At 34.7% G+C, this 23,268-nt stretch overlaps 3 protein-coding genes across 4 annotated transcripts; 1 reads left to right on the top strand and 2 right to left on the bottom strand.

Annotated features, from left to right (window-relative positions):
* Window positions 1-278: 278 nt before the first annotated feature.
* Window positions 279-1,007, bottom strand: LOC109019960. Its single transcript, XM_019002345.1, has one exon. The coding sequence runs from the start codon at window positions 1,005-1,007 to the stop codon at window positions 279-281; it is 729 nt and encodes a 242-aa protein (XP_018857890.1).
* A 6,576-nt stretch (window positions 1,008-7,583) lies between these two features.
* Window positions 7,584-17,188, top strand: LOC108981039 (MOB kinase activator-like 1B). 2 transcript variants are annotated; one of them, XM_018952112.2, is made up of 7 exons: window positions 7,584-7,731; window positions 12,016-12,064; window positions 13,204-13,312; window positions 13,512-13,605; window positions 14,799-14,932; window positions 15,018-15,181; window positions 16,430-17,188. In XM_018952112.2, the coding sequence occupies exons 1-7, from the start codon at window positions 7,709-7,711 to the stop codon at window positions 16,502-16,504; spliced, it is 648 nt and encodes a 215-aa protein (XP_018807657.1). In that variant the 5' UTR covers window positions 7,584-7,708; the 3' UTR covers window positions 16,505-17,188. The 2 variants fall into 2 exon arrangements, with proteins under 2 accessions (XP_018807657.1, XP_018807658.1); XM_018952113.2 differs by lacking the exon at window positions 12,016-12,064 and having other exon boundaries at window positions 7,587-7,731; window positions 16,430-16,632.
* Window positions 17,189-17,984: 796 nt separating this feature from the next.
* On the bottom strand, window positions 17,985-21,918 carry LOC108981038 (transmembrane protein 45B-like). Its single transcript, XM_018952110.2, has 2 exons — window positions 21,059-21,918; window positions 17,985-18,704 (listed from the first exon to the last, which is right to left on the bottom strand). Exons 1-2 carry the CDS (start codon window positions 21,403-21,405, stop codon window positions 18,221-18,223), a joined length of 831 nt encoding a protein of 276 aa, XP_018807655.1. The 5' UTR covers window positions 21,406-21,918; the 3' UTR covers window positions 17,985-18,220.
* Window positions 21,919-23,268: the final 1,350 nt, after the last annotated feature.

Raw genomic sequence — 23,268 nt, 5'->3', positions numbered from 1 at the left:
AAGGGCTTATATAATACCGTCGTCCGTCACTGCATGCATGATGATGATGATTGTGATCGTGCATGATCGCCGGCGCTACATGATCTGATCTCTACACATTGTATAAACCGGCACGAACAAATTGGAATATTATTGTCGGCCGTGGCATGATCACAAGAAATTAAGCGATCGATGGTCAATCGATGAAGCTGGGATCATCGATCGATACAGATGATGATGATGATATATGAACAGTTAAAAACAAAAACATAACCCAATTAATAATGTACATATTTAATCTACCCAACTTCGTGGCACCTCATGGGAGCACCGTTCACACTTTTTCTCAACCTTCCGACATCTTTGGCATTCACGAACAGGACCTCCAAATTCGAACAATAGTGTGCCACTGTTTCCTTCCCTTTCCACCACAACCACCATGGACCCTTGAATATTACCGTTTCTCTTATTAGGAAATCGAACCCTACCGTCCCTTTCTTTCTATCCCCTCTGATCTCTTCAACCACCGAGTCCTCCCATATCCAGTGCGCTCCGATCTTCCCAAGCGTTGCATTCAGGGACTTTGTTTCCTTCACGTCCATGCTGAAAGGCTCCACCGTTGAGCCCGCGAAAGCATAGTGTCTTTTGTAGAAGACAAAGACCTCCATTTCCTCGAAATCAAGTTTCAATACATCGTTCGGGTTATGAAAGGTGAGGCCGACCTCGTAAATGGCTGTCAACGTGGAGTTGGAGGTGTCGAATGTAGATAAAGATAGCGAGTCGACACGAAGAGTAGGATCTTGTGATTTGAAGGTGAACCACGCAAAGGTGGAGATAATCCCGCAAATGGTGATAAAGGAAATCAGCATGGCAATTAGGGATAGAACGTATTTGCCGATGCTCATGATGTTAGGAGTACCGTCGGGTGGCAAGTTTTGAAGCCGAGGATCGTTTTCATTGATGTTACATGGGTGCACTTTCCCTGCCTGTGGAGGTTTAATGGGTAGGAACATGCCGCTTGCAACCATGGTTTAATTAATTTTCTGCTCCGGGAGATCAAAGATCAGAAATATTATTCATATATCAAATATATATCGCATGTATATATGTATAGAAGGTCGACAGTGCTTTGCAAGCACGGACGTACGCAGATCAGGCGGCCATGCATGCATGCAGGAATATCGAAGATCAGGAAGATATGTGATCTAGGGAGAAAGAGCAGAAAGAGACAGAGAGAAAAGATTTACGCATGGAAACTTAACAGTGCATGAAATGATCATTAATGAAATATTATTAGGGCGTGAAGAAGAACGATTTCATGCACAGTAATATTCTCTCTCTCTTTCTCTCTCTCTCTCTAGATCTCTCAACATTACGTAGGTACAGCAATATTGTAGACGTTGGAGAATTAGTTGAGGGAGGCCGGTTTGACAAGGTAAAGAGAGAGGAGGCTATAGAATTATTCCCATCGATTAGGTGGATAAATTAGTTCATGCAACTGCATGCATGCTACGAACAGATCATCACGATAAACTTCCCGAAATGATCAGTATATACATGATCATCATGATATTATAAGTACGATTAAGTCGCCAAACCATAGAGAGCCCGTCGAGGTTACAGAAGTTTTCCGATTTATTTGCAAATTAAACGACATATGGTTAGTACTATATATATATTGTTTGAACTAATTAAACCTGATCGATCCCTCTGCACCCACCAAAACAAATTACCAGTACCCAAGTTCAAGATAAATATGATTAAATTAACAAGAAGTCACATGATCGATGATTTGTACGTTATCTATATATATATATATATACACTAGCGGTAGAGCTAGGTGGCGAGACACGTTTGTCCTATATTACTATAAAATAAATTGTTTAAAAATATAAACATCTAGTACTGTACAAGAAAAAAACTCAAATAAATGAGAATAATATAGCTTATTCAAGTTGCAACCTACAGTTACGTACATGGTGTACTACATGTATTTGACATGGTGTACTACAGTCTTATTGTATCATAATCTTGCTAGAGACTATAACATGATATTGGTTAATTAATAATACTAATATAAATAAAAAAATAAATTTTAATTTCTAATCATTTTAAATTAGTGGATAATATTGGCCGGAGATTGTACCAAAAAGATTTTGCTTAAGAAACAAGGCAACTCATCATTACTGATCATCATGATCATGTACATCGTACCTCATCACCACTACACCTGATCTCGATCATTAATGATGTTATCTTCCAATAAAAATTATGCTAAACATGTTGCATGTCTCACCCAAATCAAATTAATCAATACCCTCCATCCAATCAGAATCTCAACTTTTTTAATTTTTATTTCTTTGTTAATTAATTAATTAATTAGTTATATCGTTGAAGGCCAACCTTGTACTCAATATGCATGCCTTTAGATTATTAGATTAATTAATACGACTATATAATATTTAAGACTTGAGAGCTTTCAAGATCATTATCATAATTTTAAAATAACAATAATAATAATAATTTGAAAAAAAGTTAAAGGGTCAGTATCATCAAAATTAATAATAATTTATTAAAATTTGTTCATGTCAAGTCCAAACAAGATCCTTCACACAAATATAATCAAGAGAAAATCATGGTGAATGGTGACATTACTGCATGCATTGGTGTTGCATGCATTGGTGTGTGTGTATATATATATATATATATATATATAATTAAAGATATTTTTCCCAATTTGATTTTATATAATATTTTCTTACTTTTTATTCTATTCAGTTTTACCCAAAAAAAAAAAAAGAATTTGCTATTATTTATTAATAACAAGTAGTTAGATATTTTTTCAGATGAGAAATTGTAAAATATAGCAACATATATTATTTTTTTTTAGTGATTTTAATATTTTTTTTCCTCACTTTGTCTCTCTCCTCTAGCCCGATTCATCTCTACGGCACGTTCTCCTTCAGCCCAGCTCGGCGCCGGCCAGCCTCACTCCTACCACCGGCGAGTCTCCCTCACGCCGACGACCAACTTAGGCACCACCAATGTCCCCCACGAGCAGCCCTATCTCTCCCCCGCAGAAACACATCCGAAATGGATTTCTCTCATTTCTCTCAACCTACGACGCCGTACGCGGCCACCCAGCGTCACGACCACCACCGATGACTCCCCCTCACGCTGGCAACCAACCTAGCCACCACCGATGTCCCCCATGCGTAGCCCTCCCTCTCCCCCGCGAAAACCCAACCGAAATGAGTTTCACCCATTTGTGTCCAGTTGTGCAGCCGTACGCGGCCACCTAGGCCACCGCACCTCCACCACTTCACATCAGCGACAACCTTTACCAGACCTAGCCACCACGAACCTCCCTTTCCCTCTCTGTCACACACTGGCATTCGTACGCACACGACAACTCTCTCTCTCCCTCTCTTCAAACCAAAAAGAAACGAAGAAGAAAGAAAACAAATATGCGAAAATAAATCTGAAACGAAGAAAAAATCATACGGGGAAGAAAGGAAACGAAGAAGAAATATATTTTTGTTGTTGAGTCGTAGAAAGAAAACAAACATGCAAGAAAGAGAAAAAGAAAAACAAGATGCAGAAGTGAAATTAGAAGAATTTTGCATACCAACGGCGAGAAGAAGAATCCTCAAACAGCACAGGAGAATTTTTTTCTTCCTCCACTTGAGTCTGAAAGGTCTGCAGATGTTGGAAAACCACAAGACGTATTTGCACTCCATCCCTTCTATCAATAGGCTAGATATTTTTGACTGTCAGACCACAATACAATAATGCTAACCAGATGTTTGAGACTCAACGAAGACGTAAAATTGTGATCGAAATGAAGAAAATATCATGCAAAGGAACGACAGACGAAGAAGAAGACGCTGGACGCTAGACACTGCTCACTGTTTAAAACTGTTCATTACTATTCACGTTATATATGATTTTAAGATATAAGAAGATATATATATATATATATATATTATATTGAGTAATACTAGCTATAAGACTTAGGTATTATATAATAAGTCTTGCACAATTTTTTAGAAAGTGAGCGTCACTAAAAAGATAGTTTTTTTTCTTTTTCTTTTTCAGAGTAGAATTCATGTTTTTATAAAATATTTGTTTGAAACTTTTATTATAAAAATCATTATTATATTCTTATATATATATATATATATATATATATATATCACATTAATGATCCTCAGTATAGCTAGTATCAGGCTAGTCGTCACACTACTTATCTATCCCGTTAGTAATTTAAAGGGAATTAAATTAAGGAGAATTGGGTTAATTTATTAATTAATTATTATACTTGCCTTGCTCTTTGCAATGACTTTAATTGGCTACACTTTTGGAAATCTACTCATCATTGTTTGCACTGCAACCAAAAAAAAAAAAAAAAAAAAAGTTATAATCTTTGATAAAACTATATACGGTTCTACTAGGCCATGCATGTCATGATATATGATATATATAGATGCTTTAGTTAGAAAGAAATCTTATAAAATTAAATTATAAATTGATATGATTTGATATGATATATTACATTATAAAATTATTTTTATTATAACGTAAATCTAACGTATTATATAAAATCAGCTTGTGAATTTAATTACTTTTGTCAAATCTCTTTATAAATATATCACTTTTCGTGTGTATATATATATATATATATTAATAGAAGTGTCAAATCGTGTTAACGAGTCATATTCGTGTCGTGTCAAAATATGTACATTATATTTAATAGGTCAACACGAATACGATCCGTTAAGGATTTCGCATCAAAATCTTAAACCCTAACACAACACGATAAAATAATGAGTTGACACGATACGACACGTTTCAACCCGTTTACATTAATGGGTTGAACAAACATGACACGACACGATACGACCCGTTTAACCTAATTTATTTTATATAAATATTTAAATATAAATAATATCTATTAAAAAACTAACTACAAGTCTAAAATTACAATCCAAACAAATATGATCTACACACATTGTAAATATTCATTATTAGAATTACATCCTAAATATAATAAACAAAACACAGATGGTAGATATATTAATGTTACAATCCCAAATATGATGAAAACACAAATCTAAACAAATTTAGAACTTGAAGAATGAAATGAAGCGTCCTTATTGCCCTTGTTGTTCTCCAACTCCATCACCTGCTACCGAACTCATCTAACAACAAACAACAAGAACAGATGTAAATCATAGATGATCAAAGATTATATATATATATATATATATATATATATATATATGCATGCATGTAAAAGTCAAGACCTAAACAAATTGTATTTATATTCCTTTTGTTCTTCCCTTTAAATGCTGAAAGTGATCTTTTTATGACCCAACTTAAGGTTAATTATTCTTATATGGGCAATGCTATTCTTCATTCAAAAGTATGACCAACAGGCAACAACATTTAGTATTTTTCTGCTATTTTTTTCTCATAATTTATTTGTAAGCATGTGTTTTTGTATTATGTGTTCGAGAGACTATATTGGGTTGTAAATTTGTAATCATTATACATATCCTAAAAAAGACTTGGACCAACGGGACATTAAAGTAACTGTTGCAAGTCTACAAAGACTTTAGACTAGCAATAGTCTTTACACTCTTCAGACATGGATGTCCACTTGTTGCGAGTCTACAAAACGATGGATGATGCCATTTTACCATATTTCATTATTTTGTGCATTGCAGGACCAAATATAAGGAGCAATGGATGAATCAACATTTTAAATCTGTAAATGCTAACAACGTTTACAGTTGTTTCGAATCAATATCATATAGTTGTTGGAGACACAAGGAAATTCCCCCCAGACCAACATTTAAGTGCAAAGGAAATTCCCTTTTTTTTTTTTTTTTCTTTCTCAACAACCAAACAATAGCTAAATCCCGTAAATGTATTGAAAAATCTCGGATTGACTTACAATGGGCAACACGACGTGGGCGACGAGCAGCATGAGTCCATGACTCTGCGTGGGCAACGGAGTAAGTTTGAAGATTCGTGACTCTGCGTGGGCAAGGCGATCCGTGAGTCGTGACTCTGCATGGCGCCGTGGGCGAGGCCAAAAGGGACGGGTGGCGTGAGTTAGTGGGTTGATGTCAAGGGCCGAGGCCAAGAGGGGCGGCGAGTCACCGTGAAGAGAATTGGAGCTAGGGGTGCGATGTGGGATAGCAGTCGAGACTTAGGAAAGGAAGTGAAGAGAAGTTAAAACTAGAGGGGGGTGGTGTCGCTTAGAAGTGTTAGAGTTAGAGTTTTTTTAGTCTTAGGTCGAAGGGTATAAAGTTAAATTTCATTTCCTTAACGGGTTATAACGGGTTAACCTGTTAATGACCCGTTAAACAATCGTGTCTTAATGGGTCAATCTATTTTGACCCGAACTTGTTAAGCCTAAATTCTAATATGTTTTTATCGTATCGTGTTCGTATTGGGTTAATGAGTCGTGTCACATATGACCACCCATATATATATTCCTATCATTAACAAAAATTCACGTGTGACGTGCTCTTGCTCAGTACTGAAGAAAAAAAAATCTCACTCCAATGAATCTAGCTATGACCAACAAAAAAAAAAAAAAAACTATAACAAAACTTTCAAATAAAAACCCTAATTCAACTAGAATAACCTTATGTAAAAATATATATATATATATATTAGAAATATTATGCACATCAAATTTACTTTAAACTTATTTAAATATTAGAAATATTTTAGTCACAAATAAATTTTACAAAAATAATCAAAAATTGACGTGATAATATGGTATGTTAGATTGTAAAGTTATTTTTATTGTAAACTAAATTTAATGAATTGAAAAATTATATTCATCATCCTCACATACTACGCACCATATTTTTTTTTTTCTCTTATCAAATTTAATAGTATATAGATGATAAGTAGAAGAATTTAATTAATTTAAAAAGAATAAAATAAAAAAATATATATATAATATATAGTGTGTGAGAATAATGAGTACCAAACATCGTTCAAATATTCTTTCCATCTTTGCATTGATCTTGTAAAAATTATTATGTACATGTGCTTACCATTTTAATCTTGGATCTTGTAAAAATAATTATGTACCTCTGTTTAGCATTTTAATCTTGAGCTGCCCGAACCGAGAATAAATGCCGTCTGGGCAGGCTCCCCGGTCAACCAGGGCCGTTGGAATTGGACAACCTTTTGCATTGGCTGGAAAGTAGATAAAGAGAGAGAATGATAGTTACAGAATTGTGAATGTATAAATATTGTGTAATTATTTTTAAAAAATTAAATAAATATGATATATATAAATAATAATTTTTTAATAATAAATTTATTTTGTTTAAAATAATTATATAATATTTATATATTTTACGAGTGTATATAACATCCTTACAAAAAAAAACAAACACTTCCTAAAGATTTTTATCATATAATTATACGCAAAACAAGGGGAGCGCTAACTACTGCAACAACTGTAGCAGGCAATAGGCGCAATAGCAGGTGCTCGTTACGTAAATATTAATATATTTGGAGACGCCTTTGGAATTTAATGAAATAGTAGGGAAAATAAAAATAATAACAACAAAATTCAGTAAGCTGCTGGCTTTTATGCCCTCTGTATTTCGTTGTCAATTTTCAACCCGAGCTCGCACCTGAAGGAACTCGAAAGACAGTACCATCACCCAAACTCTCTCTCTTTCTCCCGCCAGCCATGAGTCTCTTCGGCCTGGGCAGGTATGGTTTTTTTGGGGAAAAAAACGAGTTTTTAAAAATTTTATTTTCCTCCGGAAATGTATGATTCTGTCTCTCTTTCGTTTATCTTGTGGGTGTTCTTTACTGTGTTCTTGGTTTTTTAACTTTTCCCAGAAGCAGGAAAATGGTACATGGGTTTGTGATGAGTTTTGACAGATCTGTTGTATTGGGTAGACCGCAAATTTAGTGATCGGATATCTTTTGGGGTTTATTGACTTCGATTCCGCATTTACTTGTCAATATACCTATGTGCATACCTATGGTGCTAATCTTTAATGGATTTCTACGTTGATTTGTGTGGTTCGAATGGCAAGTAAAGTGGCGTATATGCTATAAGCCTATAGGCATGCTGCATATGGGGGTTATAATAATTGATAAGTTGGTCATATTAGTGAGTTAGAGTTATGGTCATATCAGTGAGTTAGTGTTATGGGATGATATTGAACGATAAGCAAACACTCGAACATAAACAGCAGGCGGAATCATGTGGTCTTTCCAATTGCCAAAATTTTAATATAGAAAGGCACTTATTAACTGCAGAATTCATTTCTGGAAATAAGAATATATTAATGCAGCACACAAGTCAAATTTGACACTACAAACATAGTGGACATCGTGGAAATTAAATATGCTGCATTGACATCACACAGCTATTTTGAAAACCATAAAGAAATCACTTTGAGATCACAAGAATATAGAGAAAAATCTTGCAAGAGAACTCTATTAATGAAACTGAAGAAAAATATAAGCAACTACACACATAATATGTCTCATGCATGACCTTTATATAGGCTACATTTTGAAATCTAAAACTAACTTTACTGGTAAAAAATATCTAAAACTAACTCTAAAACAACTGATATTAAAACGTAAGAGCATGCTACTAATCTGAAAACTCATAACAGACTAAAAAGAGAACAGTCCAACTCAAAGCAATGACAAAAAACTAATACTCCTGATAGGAAAAAAAGCTTTTACCCACCGGATAGGAATTCCTAAATCGACTTCAATCCTCACATAAGCTACGTATATATCATTAATTAATAGCTATAGGTCCATTTTTCACTGTATATAATAAATGATAGGTTGATTTGTGTAAGCTAGTTTGCAAGCCTCATTGTATTATTATGTGCTGGTCGCACTTTTCAGTATATAACTTTTTGTCATGCATATACAAGCGCAGTTAACAGAAAGAGTACTAAAAGACAAGTAGATATTATAGTCTCATTACATATATGCTAGTTGATCGTTAAAAATTTCCAATATATAGTGCAAGTGACAAATTTGTCCTTGTAATATAATTACATTGACCTGTTTGTGGTAAACCTAAATGATTTGGATATGTAAATCAGAAAAAACACCTTTGCTATGAATCTTCTTGGGTGCAAACAATTTATAGGGAGCATCGAACTAGGGAAATTTCCCCTTGAATTACTTGGGGTGCACTTACGGGAAGTTCCTTCTTGAGGGCGTGTTCACTTTCTATCCTCCAGAGCATACGATGATTCTTTCACTAAATTACCTTTGTTAATCGATGGAGGAATTTAGCTAGGAAAAAAAAAAAAAAACACCTTTGCTAGACAAGGAAAGTAATTTTCTTTTGCTAACATATTGCATACGCATACCTTAAAGGAAGATAGCAACATATATACTTGGTCGGGGTCTCCATAGTCATATTTGGTGCTTATTCCTACATATATTTGGGAGCTTATCAGACATGACACCTGGAATCACGTTCGCCAGTGAGTCCATTTGTCATAGTTGTTATAAGGTATACAGCCTCTCTTACAACTATAATCTAGTTGACATAAACCATCATCATCTTTTTTTTTTTTATAATTAAACAAATTTTATTGATCAAAGAATAGGCAAAGTCATATACATAGTTCTAGAATGTGCCTTAAGCTACGTAGGCACATTATAGACAAGAAAATCATGTAGGTCCATGCCATTGAAATCAATAGCAATGGCCCAAGTACAAAGTGTTCTAAAGGAAAAAACTTCCAGCTCCTCCATTGAAGAAATGCCTTGTCTTCAAATGTCCTATCATTACATTCCTTCCATAAACACCACATAATGCATATACGGATCATCTTCCATATAGTTTTAATCTGTTGCATGCCTCTTAAATTTGTCCAGCTGACCAGCAATGACACCACTGTCTCCAACATAGCCCAAGACAAGTCTAATCTACTAAACACCTCATTCCATAATACCAGAGCGGTCTCAGAATGTAGTAGGAGATGGTTTACAAACTCTCCCCCTTCTCTACAATGATTACCCTTCGTTTCCTCAAGTTGTCAATGATTACCCTTCGTTTCCTCAAGTTGTCAATTGTGAAAATCTTCCCCAACGAAGTTGTCCACACAAAAGGCACTGCTTTGGGAGGCGCCTTATGTCTCCAAATCCTTCTCCACGAAAACTGAGTTTGGGGTTCTTGTATGAGAGTCTTGTAAAAAGAGCGAACCAAGAATATCCCTTTACCATTGGGTATCCACCACATTAAGTCTACCTGTTGAGTGCTTGGTAATATAGCATACAAAAGGCTGTAAAAATCTGCAAAGCTGCTCATTTTCCAGTCTTGTGCTGCTCTACTAAAGGTGATGTTCCAACGGATCTACCCCCCAGATATCTCCATAACTTCCGCCACTGATATATCTTTAGCACTAGCAATTTTGAACAGTGAAGGGAATATCTCTTGTAGAGTACTATTACCACACCAACTGTCTCTCCAAAATTTAATCCTTGAGCCCTCACCTGGAAGTAGTCTAGTGTGTCTACTCAAGACCTCTCATCCTCTTCGAATGTGTTTTCACAAACCCACTGCATAGGCCCCTTTACTTCGTTAGTACACCATCCCCCCCATAAATCTCCATATTTACTCTCAATCACCAATTTTCACAGGGCTTCTCGTGCCTTATGATATCTCCACAACCATTTGCCAAGTAATGCCCGATTGAAGGTCCTCATACTTCTTTTGCCCAAACCACCATTAGAAATAGGGTGACATATCGTCTCCCACTTGACTAAGTGAAACTTGAACTCCTCCCCCACTCCACTCCACAAAAAATCACGTTGGAGTTTCTCAATTCGAATCGCCACACTTGCAGGTATAGGAAACAAGGATAAAAAATATGTTGGTAAGTTAGATAAAATACTTTTTATCACGTAATCCTACCACCTTTTGGCAAATACATCATTTTCCATCCCGCTAGTCTCCGCTCTACTTTCTCAACCATTATGTCCCATATAGAAGATGAACCATCATCATCTTTCGGTACTATCGTGTAAGAACAGAGAAATATCAGCATGTTCTTGAAGTTTCTTTCAAATTATTATCTCTGGTTTATCTTCGCTAAAATAAATGTTAGTATTTGTGTTTCTCATCATCAAAACGATTTACTTTGGAGTTATAACTCATAGAAAATAAGTGCTAATGAAATTAGTAGTCTGTTATGCAAGTTTACTTTAAATGCAAACCTGTTGTAGATAACCGGTGATAAGCTGGAATTGTGTGTATCATGAAAAGGAGAATTGTTTGGTAGCTTGTTTGAAAATGATCTTTTTGTTTTTAGTCGTTTAAACAATTTAGTTGGTGGGATTTTTCAACATAGAAGATAACAGGTGTAGAATTCTGTGAAAAGGAAGTACAATTTCAGAACCTTGTCCAGCGTTTCTATGGTGTTTGTGTATCCGATGAAAAGGAGAACTATGTGGCTGCTTGCTTTTCTATAACCATGTGAAAGTGTGTATAAGTAACAGTTTTCTGTTACATATCATTGACTGTACTATGTAAACAAGTTTCTCTTGAGATTCAAGAGACTCATCCATGATGATTTGACCGTTTGCAATGAGACTTATGGGTATATTAATGAGAAAGAGTAATTTGATTCAAGTTGAAGGGGAAAAAGAGGGGGCATTAGGAGATTAAAAATATCATAAGTAGGATTGGTGAAGAAGACAAAATTAAAAAAAGTGAGAGTATGGACCTTATTGGCCAAAATGAAAAAAAGAAAAAAGAAAAAAGATTCATATAGCTGAGTGGAGAATTAGAAATTTGATGGGCTTGACGAAGTTTTATCTGACTGGGCCCAAGGCTTCTCTATGTGTGTGTTTTGTGCTGTGTGCATGTGAATATTGTGGTAGTAGTGTACCATAAATTCTGCTTAATACATCAGTCCTGCTGTCCCTTGTCGATGCCTTTTAAAACCTTGTCATGCATCTCTTTCACGGATATTCTTGCCTAACTAAATGTTCTACAAACAGAAACCAGAGGACATTCCGTCCAAAAAAGAGCGCACCCTCAGGGAGTAAGGTTGTTCCTCTTCTTAACTAGTGATGTTGGTTTCATCTATTTCTTGAAGGCTTGAAATTTGGCAAGATTTATTAATTCTTGTGGCCTGATTTATGATTTTTTTAATTTTTCCTTTTTTACCAATAGAGCTCATACTGATGGTAAATCTTGTCCTGCTTCATCTTTCATGTGAAACAATTACTCTCTCTCTCTCTCTCTCTCTCTCTCTCTCTAGGGTACATGAGAACACGGTCCCAATTAAGTTCCTGGAATCGTGTTGTTCAGATTTAAGGATGAAAGAATGAAATAATAAGTCTTTTAGATGGAAAGTCCCCGTTTGGATAATGAAAGTGTTTCATCTCATCTCATTTCACCATTACAACTTTTCCAAATTCTCACACAAAATATAATAAACAATACTTTTTCAAATCCCAAAATGATAACAATATTAAAAAATAATATTCTAACAATATTTTATTCAACTTTCATTTAAAACTATCTCATCTCATCTCACTATCCAAACCGCACCTTAGTCTAAATTGATTTGCTTGAATTTTGAAACTGAGTAGAGTGAAAGAAGATATGATTTGTTGGGTTTGAATTTAAATCTAGAGAGAACTAGGGAGTTGTGGATCATTGTGGGCAGTTTTCCTCCTAATCAGGATTTAGCACCATTATAATTGAATTTACTAGATTTCCTGGGAGTGTGTGCTATTGAGAAATTCCATGGAGCTGATAGAATGATTCTTTAGTCAGTCATTTGAAAATTGAAATAAATGTTCCTATGAATTTATAATTCTTCAAAGTATTGGGGTTATTCATGGAAGGTTGAATTATGCACTTGAAAGTAGGTCTTATATGCAAGAGTGAGTAGCTTTTGTAGTGGTGTCTGATTGTCACTTATTGGCCATTTTTCTTTATCCAGAAGTTTTCACTTACTAGACTCCAGTTTGATGCTCTTGATACTTTGTATTTAATTTGTTTTTTCTTCATTTTTCTGTATATGAAATAATAGTTAGTACTTTTTGAACTTAACAGTGAAGGTGCATTATTTTACTGGAACAACTAAAAATACCCATCTTTTGTATACATCCTGTATACTTGGATTGCACCTTCTGCAATTCTTAATGAAATTTTATTCTTATCTATTGGTAATGCAGGGGGCACAACTCAGAAAGCACATTGATGCCACCCTAGGCAGTGGAAATCTGCGGGAGGCAGTAAAACTTCCTACAGGGGAGGATTTAAATGAGTGGCTTGCTGTCAACAGTAATTATCCTCTCTCATGCATTTTAGAAAAGTAGCCTGTGAAAGTTTATGATCTTTTCTCTTTTGTTTTATTATCCTATACTTGTTAATCTTGAAGTTTAGTGCAATCTATGTAATGTTCTTTACTTAGCTATTGCTAATATAAATTTTACTGCAGCTTGAAATCCAAATCTTATTGTGATTTTTTTTTTAACTTCAGCTGTTGATTTCTTCAACCAAGTAAATTTGCTATTTGGTACCCTCACAGAGTTCTGTACCGAGGAGCATTGTCAAACGATGACCGCAGGCCCCAAGTATGGCATGATATCAAAAGCTGTCTCTTTTTCCCCCTCCCTTTCTGGCCGTGATATTTAGTTTTATGGAAGTGCAATAATGTAACTTTCCATTTATTTTTCGCCCCCATAGAATATTTGGGATATTTCTTATCTTAAAAAGAAAATCTCTCTCGTCCCAGGTTGAAACTTGGCATTTATGCCTATGTTTCAAATCACAGGATAGGATTGGTTCATGCGTTCTCACTTTAATAAGTTTTTTATATCATTCTTCCTGCAGTAAATTAAATTATTTTTCATGAATCACAGGATCTATAGGTTAGTTTACAGTTAAATCATTCTCATTTCCACTTTTCTACTAAAGTGCTTGTTATGATTTATGTTAATAAATTGGTTTTGACAGGTGTTCTTGTTATTGTGTTTGTTAATTATTGCAAATTAATGAGCATAATTGTTGTCAACAATTGATAATTTGTTTCTGCCCTCATAAAAAATGAAGGTTAGTTTTGAACTAATATTTATAGAGAAATACTTTAGCCACAAAAGAATTACACAAAAGTAATCTCACAAACTCACGTGTCTTGTTGTGGATTGTAAAGTTACTTTTATTGTAAGTAGATCTGACGGATCACATGAAGCCACCTCAATTTGTGGAATACTTTTGTAGGCTTTCTTTGTAACTGTAGCACTTCTCATATTTATATGTTTGTGTCTGGTTTAGGCTTTCATTGAGCTTGCAACTTCTACTTCTTTTCCCCTTAATGTGGACTGTAGTGAGTAAACTTACAAAGAGAGAGAGAGAGACTGCACTGAGTAATTCCTTAGATTTGGCTTACATGTCTAGCTCTTCCTTAGTTCTGTATCTCTGTTGTATTATGCAGGCGGTATTAATCTAACTCATTATTATTTTGGTTTTTATTTGTTCGATTTATTCCTTGAAGGTTCTCTTTGATACTGTTGTGGCTTCCTGCGCATATTAAATTATTTTTGGAAACTTGCTCTCTCTTCTTTCCTCTTCTTTTATTTTGTTTTTCTCTTTGGTTGGGGGTGGGGGAATTCTTATTTCTGCCTTCTTCAGAGTCGAATACGTTGGTAATCGATTTAAAAATTAAAATTGATCTTGCCCACTTTAAATAAATCCCAAGTCTTCAATTCTGCTTGTGTTTGTGTAGGCATAGATTTACAGTTCTAATATGCATATAATGTTTTTACAGATACGAGTATAGATGGGCAGATGGGGAAAAAATAAAGAAACCGATTGAGGTTTCTGCTCCAAAATATGTTGAGCTTTTAATGGACTGGATTGAAGGCCAGCTTGATAATGAATCCATCTTTCCTCAAAGGCTTGGTAACATCTATTGTCAGATTCTAGCCTTAATCTCAAATTTTTCCTTCAGTTTCCCATATTTAGTTGTCCGCTAAAATTTTTGTAGGGGCACCCTTTCCTCCCAATTTCAAGGATGTTGTGAAGACAATTTTCAAAAGATTGTTCCGCGTATATGCCCACATCTATCACACTCATTTTCAAAAAATTGTAAGCCTCAAGGAGGAGGCCCATCTAAATACATGCTTTAAGCATTTCATACTATTTACTTGTGTAAGTCCTCCATACCTCGATGACTTGATTTCTCCTTATTTTCATGTTTAGCATTTCATACTATTTCATGTATGGAAATTGCTGATTTAACATCAGCGTGGGCTTGACAAATATATTCTGTTGCTCTCTGTTTTTTGTTTCTATTTAACATTTTTAGAGTTGGCATAAATCTAATTGAAAGATTCTAGATAAGCCAGGAATCGAAGAGTAACCTTGCTAGCCTTATATTGTCTCATGCATATCTTTTACCCTCTTAATATCGGCTTTCTCACGAGGTTTTAAAAAATTTATCTCTTTCATTAAGTTAATCTACTCTACTTAACCAAAGAAATTAAAAAAAAAAAAAAAAAAGATCTACTCTATTAACCTCGTCACTGGACTATTTTTTATGCCTCTTTTGGGGCTTTGTATCCTGATGTTTGGGATGTCAACTTATAAAAACTCTGGCAGTAGAACGTGCCCAGCTGACTCAGTTGAATGCTATTACCATAGGTCCATAAGTCTTAAGGGATCGTTTGGAAAATTAGAATATCTCAGAATAACTATAAATAATAGTAAAATGGTTTGAATTAAAGATGTTTTATTGGGTTTTGGCCTTTGGGAAATGAGAGAAAAAGTTGAATAAAAATATTATAAAGTTAAAAAATTGTTTGAATATAGTTTTTTAATATTATTTTTGTTTTGAAATTTGAAAAAGTTGTATTGTTTTTTATGTTTTATTTGGAAGTTGGAAAAGTTGTATTGGGTTTTGTATTTGGATAATGAATAGATAATTGATTAGATGAAAAAGTTGAATATTTGAAATTGAAAATTGAAAATTGTTCTTCATGAGGGCCAAAGTCAAAGCTAGCATTAGTTTGTCAAAGATCTTCACCAGCCTAGAAATTAGATCCTATTCCCTTTCTGGGCTAGTCTCATTTTACACTAAAATATGGATTGGAAAATGTTAAGCATTTACTAATGGGAAAGCTTTATTTCGTTTGATCATGGTGATGCAAAATCATGTCTTTTGGTCATGAAAAACATGAACATACATCCCTAATCATGGACACAGAAGGTGGAGAAGAAGCCATTTCATTGTTTTCTCTATTTGGCTATGAAATGTGTTTAAACACCAAATATGTAACTTTTAAACATGTTCAATCTACATTGAAATACAATTTTTATGCGGTGCAAGAAATTCTCTCCTGTTTTTTGGACAAGAAAATAAATTATTAGTTGATTGTTTGTGATTCTGATTCTTGGCAGGAATTTGGGCTAATTGAAAGAAAGGAGCTGGCTCCACTTCAAGAGCTCATAGATTCCATCATTGTTCCTTACTAGATGGATTGGCTTATCTTTCGAAACATAACATATCAGGGAAACTTGATTGAACTAAATCAAATAAATACTGCTCAATGTATGACTTAAGGGTTTCTATCAAATGGATTTATATTTAAAGTTGATATGCTTGTGCTGTATGCCTGACTATTTTAAATTGGTTTGATGCCAACTTATATAGTCTTAAATCATCGTCAAACACTCAACTCTCAAGAGCAAATGCGCTGCCATTGGTGTTGGGAGGTTGCAGAAATGGCTGAAGGACAGGCAACTAGGTGAATATATATATATATATATATAAATTGTCTAGGTTCTCAGCTGGAAAAGCATTTCCTTTGATTTCTCAAACCGCCTGTGCAACTTTTCTCTATGTGGCGTGGCTGTTTTACAGAGGAGCGAGCACAACTTGAATTTGAGATCTGCTTTGAATTCTTTCATGTAAAATTTAACATCAGCCTCGGTGCTTATGGTCGGTAAAACTGGGTCCTGGTGATGCCTGGTCAACTTTTATTTTTAAGGTATTAAATTGTAGCATGCAGTTCCATACATTTGCTGGAATTTTTTACGGAACTCTAGTGTCTAGAGTAGAAGAAAAACAGACACATGAAATGGGTCTCACTGTATGTATTGAGCATTTAATGATGTCCGAACAATTTATTCGGACAACTAGAAATATTATTAGATCTACTTTATGCGTCTATCTCTCTTCCACTCAAATATTAGAATTCGACCAAAAACTCTAAAAGGGATCCAAATCCATTTTGGTAGATTACAGCACACAAGAAACTAAAGGAGATGAAGAGGAATACGATTCACGAGCAGAAACAATTTTTCAAATTGAATATTTAAATAGCAAAACTGACGTCTTTTTAGTCCAACCTTCAAATGGTAGTTCTCTTCCCATTACTGACAAAAGGTCAATCGATTCAACACCAGAGCCAACAAGAATAGACTATTCAATGCTGTGATTACCGATCAGAATTTCCTACAAGTTTCTTATCCGATTACTTTTTCACAATTTCGAGATAAGAGATCCGTATTGTGGCTTGCATGTGCTGTGATTATCTCTCTTTAAATTGTAAAAAATAACGAATGAAAAAAATAAATTGTAAGAAATCGTAATCAATGATTGCCATGCAAGGCACAGGACGCTTGTTCCCCATAGAGAAAAGCATCCAAAATCATGCCATTTACTGCATCATGCATCGTGAACAGAATTTCTTATGCTCTAAACATCAGTGGAGTGGAGATTCGAGAAGCCGGTTGTTCAAAACAAATAGCAACCCCTAGTGCATTTCATCGCTGTCCACTTTTAACAGAGCTAAGAATAATATGCCCATTCTTCTATCCAGACCAGAACCAACATAAATAAGTAGAATAAGATACCAGACTACAGCATATGGCTGCCACTACCAAATCATGCATCTTGAACAGCATATTGTGATCGATAAACCAAGACTTGTTTCTAATCTGAAAAATAGACTCAAAAGGAAAAGGACGCACATAGCATTTTATATATTTTTCATACACAAAAACATTGTTTTATTTTTACCAGCCAAAAAGAGCAGCAATTCTAGTTCTTTACATTGTTGGTGTACACATCCGACCGATATGCAAATAGAATAAAACAATTTCATACCCAGAAGATATCAACGTGACTCCTTTGATAAGACTGCAAACAACAGGGACTTAAGAAAGATTGTATACCCTACTCTAATCTCAGTCTAATCCATCCTGAACATCATGCAAACTCCCAAGTTCAGAATGCCTATATCGTGAAGCTGCAAAAGCATATGATCCCACAACTGCAACAAGGACACCAAGGACCAAAGAAAAGAGCTGGAAGTTTGCAAGCAACTCACCTCGGACCTCGCTATCTTTTGAGTGACAAGAAACCATGCTTTCCTTAATCTGACAACCTTCTGGCATCATCGGGCCATAGAGAGTAAAGGCAGTCTGATAGAACCAAAGACCTTGAAGAGTTATAGCAATGCCACTACACAAATCAACTGGGAAGCTTGTCGGTAGGAGGGCTCCAGTAAGCGTCGACATTATGCAAAGTCCTATCAGGAGAACAAGGAGAAGGTGGTAGTACCCTTCAAGTCCTTTATGGGTTGTTGAGTGAAAGTAGAATAGGAGATACTCTGCACAGAATGCTGTGGCAGCAATGAAACAAAGAACTCCTTCTGGCAAGGGAACAAGCCTAAACAAAGAGGAAACGTTAAAAATACAAAGAGGGCAATAAACCAAAAAAGGCATAAATACAGTTGATAAATATGGTCATCTGGTTTGAGTAAAATTTAGCAATGATATACAATAATAGGGTTATAATAACATGTGGTGAAACTCTTCAAGGAAAAGCATTTGTTAGTACTGGAAGCAATGGATTTTAAATGACAACCATCTGACTTCGTTTCGTTAAATGCATTAAGCGATATAGCGATTAAATTCAACCAATGTTTTAGAAAATATAATGAAAACAGCATGAAACATACGAAGGTTCAGTGAGGCAATGCTCAAGACAACAAATCTTGGCTCGAAGACTCAAACCTATCAGACCAAAGTCCCAGCGTGCAGCAAGAATCCATCAAATGCTCCATGACTCAAAGGCCTATCATTATTAAGGTTTGTTAACGTCCTTATTAGGGCCATATCATGCAGTGTGATCCAGATGGCTGGCCTTACTTGGTGGCTCTGATATTCTATGTAACAACCTAGGGAAGTGTTAACCACATCTACATTATAACCCCAAAAAGACTAGCCAATTTGAAGCTTCCCTAAAATCACTTATAAATACCAACTTCGCCTACTAAGGCCTCGTTTGTTTTCGCAAATGAGATGAGTTGAGATTAAAGTTAAAAGTTGAATAAAGTATTGTTAGAATATATTTTTTTTAATATCATTTTTATTTTGGAATTTGAAAAAGTTGGTTTATTTTATTTTGTGTGGAAATTTGAAAAATTTGTAATTATTAGATGAGATAAGTTGAGAGGAGTTGTGAAAACAAATAAGGCCTAAGTAGCCAATGTGGAACTTAACACCCATGACTAGTTTAATTTGACACCGATGACTAGTTTAATTTAACACCTATGACCAATTTTATAGCTTACCCTCTCTGAATTTTATTTAAAACCCAATGTGGGACTGCAATGTTACAAGTGTTTCCCAGATGTTTCTAAACAAAGAAAACCATCAGACAAATTGGAGATAATCCAAGGATTTCATGGAGACCATGACAACATCAGGAGGAGAGGCTACGTGAAATACCCATGCAAGCTCTCTAGTGAAACTGCCTTTTCAAATGTTTACAATTCCCCGTTAGTAACCTGCAATTTATGGAATTTACACAATTTATTTCGCATCTCCATCTTCCCACTTTGTGTAATCACATATTTCTTTTGGATTATATCAAGAAGAGACTAATGGCCTAAGGCTCTAAGTAGTACTGCATTTGATGGTCAGTGATTCAGAACCACTCTTATGAGAAATTTTGCTTTTGAGTGATGTGTTACCTTCAAAATTCAGACCTCCAACCTTAAATAAACATCCACAAAATTGACTGAAGCCACAGCATGATCCCTAAAGCAGTTCTCAATTACAAATCTGTAGTAAGCAATGTTGGTTTTCCAATGAGAGTTACCATATATCTATGGTCTACCACAGTTCTCATTACTTGTTATGACCACCAATAATTGGGAAGAAAACTCGAAATAATACATCTTTTTAATATGGAAATGAGCAGCAGCATCACTACACACTGTCATTTTAAGACATCAACTCCCAATACAATTTGTTTGTGTCTATCTATATCTCTATACTCTATCATTTTAAGACATCAACTCCCAATACAAAGTATATGCCGAGAATTGCACAAAGAAAAATAAAACAATGTTGTTGAAGTTAAGATATTATCTCAATTTTAAACTTCAAATCTGTTCTTTTCTGCTGTTTCACATCCTATCAACAAATGCAAAATCAAAACAGCAGACAAGGAAACCAGGCTGCTTTAACCGATAAAATACTGAAAATAGTCCTGATGAAGCTTAAGATGCTCTCGGGGGAAGGGGGAGGGGGGCGTTTCTCTATTCAATTACATGACACCTGTTAGTTTCAATGTGTTCCCCGGTTAACAAAAATTGAAAGCTGAATTGCAAAAAATAATTATTGATAGGAAACAATGGATCGTTGAAATTTCCAAAAGAAGTCGATGTCATTTTGAATGATTTAACGTCTAAAGAAATTTATCCAATTCCCCGTCTTCAATATCATCCATGATAAACTATCATTTTTTTCATTGCCTGAAAAACAGAGTAAAATGGTGGGGGAATAGACGTCTTAACACAGCTATGCATCAAAATAAAATTTTAGCAAAATGAAAATTTAAGTCGAGAAAGCTAAAATCATTTTAGCCTCGGCTTTTACTGTTTTACCAACCCCATGGAGTGTCTATACACCTATATGTGTATTTCTACAACTTCTCATGCACCAAAAAGCTTAGTACAACATACTACATACTTAAAAGAACATGACAATTCACGAGAAAAACCTATGGCTTACCTTGTTTTCTCAGAGAGCAGAGCAACCAAACCAAAGATGAAGAACATTAGGAGCATCCCAGAGTGCTCGAAATCATTCATGTGGGACGGGTTCAGGACCCCATTCACAAAAAACTTGAGGTGGGTCGAATACAAAAGCTCAATACACATATCAATAAAGGCACCGATTGCAATAAGATAAAGCTCCAAGTACTTAAGCCTTCCGTCAAAACCCGGTACGGGGTTCCAAACCCGAACCCTGAACGTTTTCGGGTTCGCCACGTATCGAACCACAGCGCTCCATATGTGCCACACCCCAACTAACAGAAACAGTGATCCTGGCAAAGCATGACCCTTGAAAGATCCCATCTTTTTTTTTTCTTTAGCGCGAATCTTTGCAACTCTGAGATGCAATCAGCTGAGCTTCTGAACGGTTCTTTTGTCAGGTTTCTGGGGCTTTTCTCTGTGTTCTTGAATGAGCCAAAAGTCTCTGATCTAGTAAGAGGAAGTTTTATTGTCCATACTTGAAATTGCCTTCATTTCTTCAATCTGTGGCATACATTCGTTGAATGCCTCCTGTTGCTGACTTTTTTTTCCCGGGCATAGTAGACTTTGTTTCTTTCTGAGAAGGCGTAGCAGATTTATACAAGACAGAAAATATAATGATTCTAGAAATTTGATGGGTTTCAGTCAGCCATGTTTCGCTGACTAGAAAACGAAGCAAAAAATTAAAAAAATATATGTATAAATACTTATTGGAATATTAAGAAACGAAAATTAAAGGATCTTTAGCAAACATTTCTGCCGATAATAACTTCTTTTAATTAAAAAAACTATGCAAAAAAAAAAAAAAAACTACAAAATTGTAAGCAAGAAAAACTAATATAAAAAACTGAAAGCCTGGAAACAACCTTTTAGAAGTTGAAAAATCAACAAAACATACAAACTACGAGTCTTCTCGAAAAGTTCAGAGACAGAAAAGAACGAACTTTTTTCTCTCTTTCAAACGTGAAACTAAAATAATTGAGCACTTTTTAACAGCAAGTGAAATGGGTATGCAGTAATAATGTAAAAAAAGATGACTAATACATTATACGTACTTACAAATACGCATCTGTATATAATTCCACTAATTCACTGCATATTAATTGTAAAATAACAGGAACAGAGATGTAAAGGTGCGTTAATGGCGGTGGTGGGATCTGAGACTGCGATCTCGAGGAAGAGCAATGATTATCGAAAAGTTTCTCTCTTTTTTTTATCTCTTTCCTTTTGGCCTGAGAACAACCCAACAACGAGGTGCAGTTATTCGACTGCGGATGAAAAAAAAAAGGAAATTGCCAAAAAATAAATGTGACGGCCATTCCAAGGCACATGCACAGATGACGCTCATCAAATAATGCAATACAAAAAGGGTTTGACCGATGGCGGTGGTTCATTTCCCTTGGTGGGTTGTGAATCAATTTTTGGTTAGAGAAGTTTGAAAGTAATAAGGTGGTACTGGTGGGTGTACCATAAAATATAGATTTAATTTTTTTTATTTTATAGATGAAATAAGATGAGATTGATTGAAGTTAAAAGTTGAATAAAATATTATTAAAATATATTTTTTAAATATTATTTTTATTTTAGAATTTGAAAAAGTTGAATTATTTATTTTATTTTGTATGAGAATTTAAAAAAGTTATAATGATTAGATGAGATTAGATGAGTTGATAAGAGTTTTGAAAATAAACGAAAATCCAAAGATCTAAAAATAAAAATTGAATTCCTTATTGTCACTATTTTTAATAAAAAAAAATTAATATTCATCATCTTATTAAAATTTAAATTGTCTAAATTTTAGACTAAAATTTAAAAATATATTATATATATATACACACACATAACTTATGAATTTATTTGATGGATATTGCATGTGGGTGGGCTTTTAAGCAATATTAAAATGCTTTTGTACTCTAATGTTTCATTTTCTTTCTTCTCTTTTTCAAAGAAAATGATTATATATTACTATTTTTCTTCCCCCTTAATGGAATGTCTGTTTGGATTTCCTTCTCTTTTTTTAAATATATCACACAAAAAGCAAATCAATTGGCACCTATTAATGCAGAAATTGCTTTGATATTGTCCAATAAAGTTTTATGATTGTTTGTTTGATGGGACACGTCCACCGGAGGATGAACATTCTAGCATTGATAAATGCATGCACGTATTTAACACTTTTCTACTCAA

Source organism: Juglans regia, chromosome 2 (assembly GCF_001411555.2).
Source record: "Juglans regia cultivar Chandler chromosome 2, Walnut 2.0, whole genome shotgun sequence".
Classification (NCBI taxonomy): domain Eukaryota; kingdom Viridiplantae; phylum Streptophyta; class Magnoliopsida; order Fagales; family Juglandaceae; genus Juglans; species Juglans regia.
Note: the sequence above shows the minus strand (reverse complement) of the source record. Positions and strands in the feature narration are given on the sequence as shown.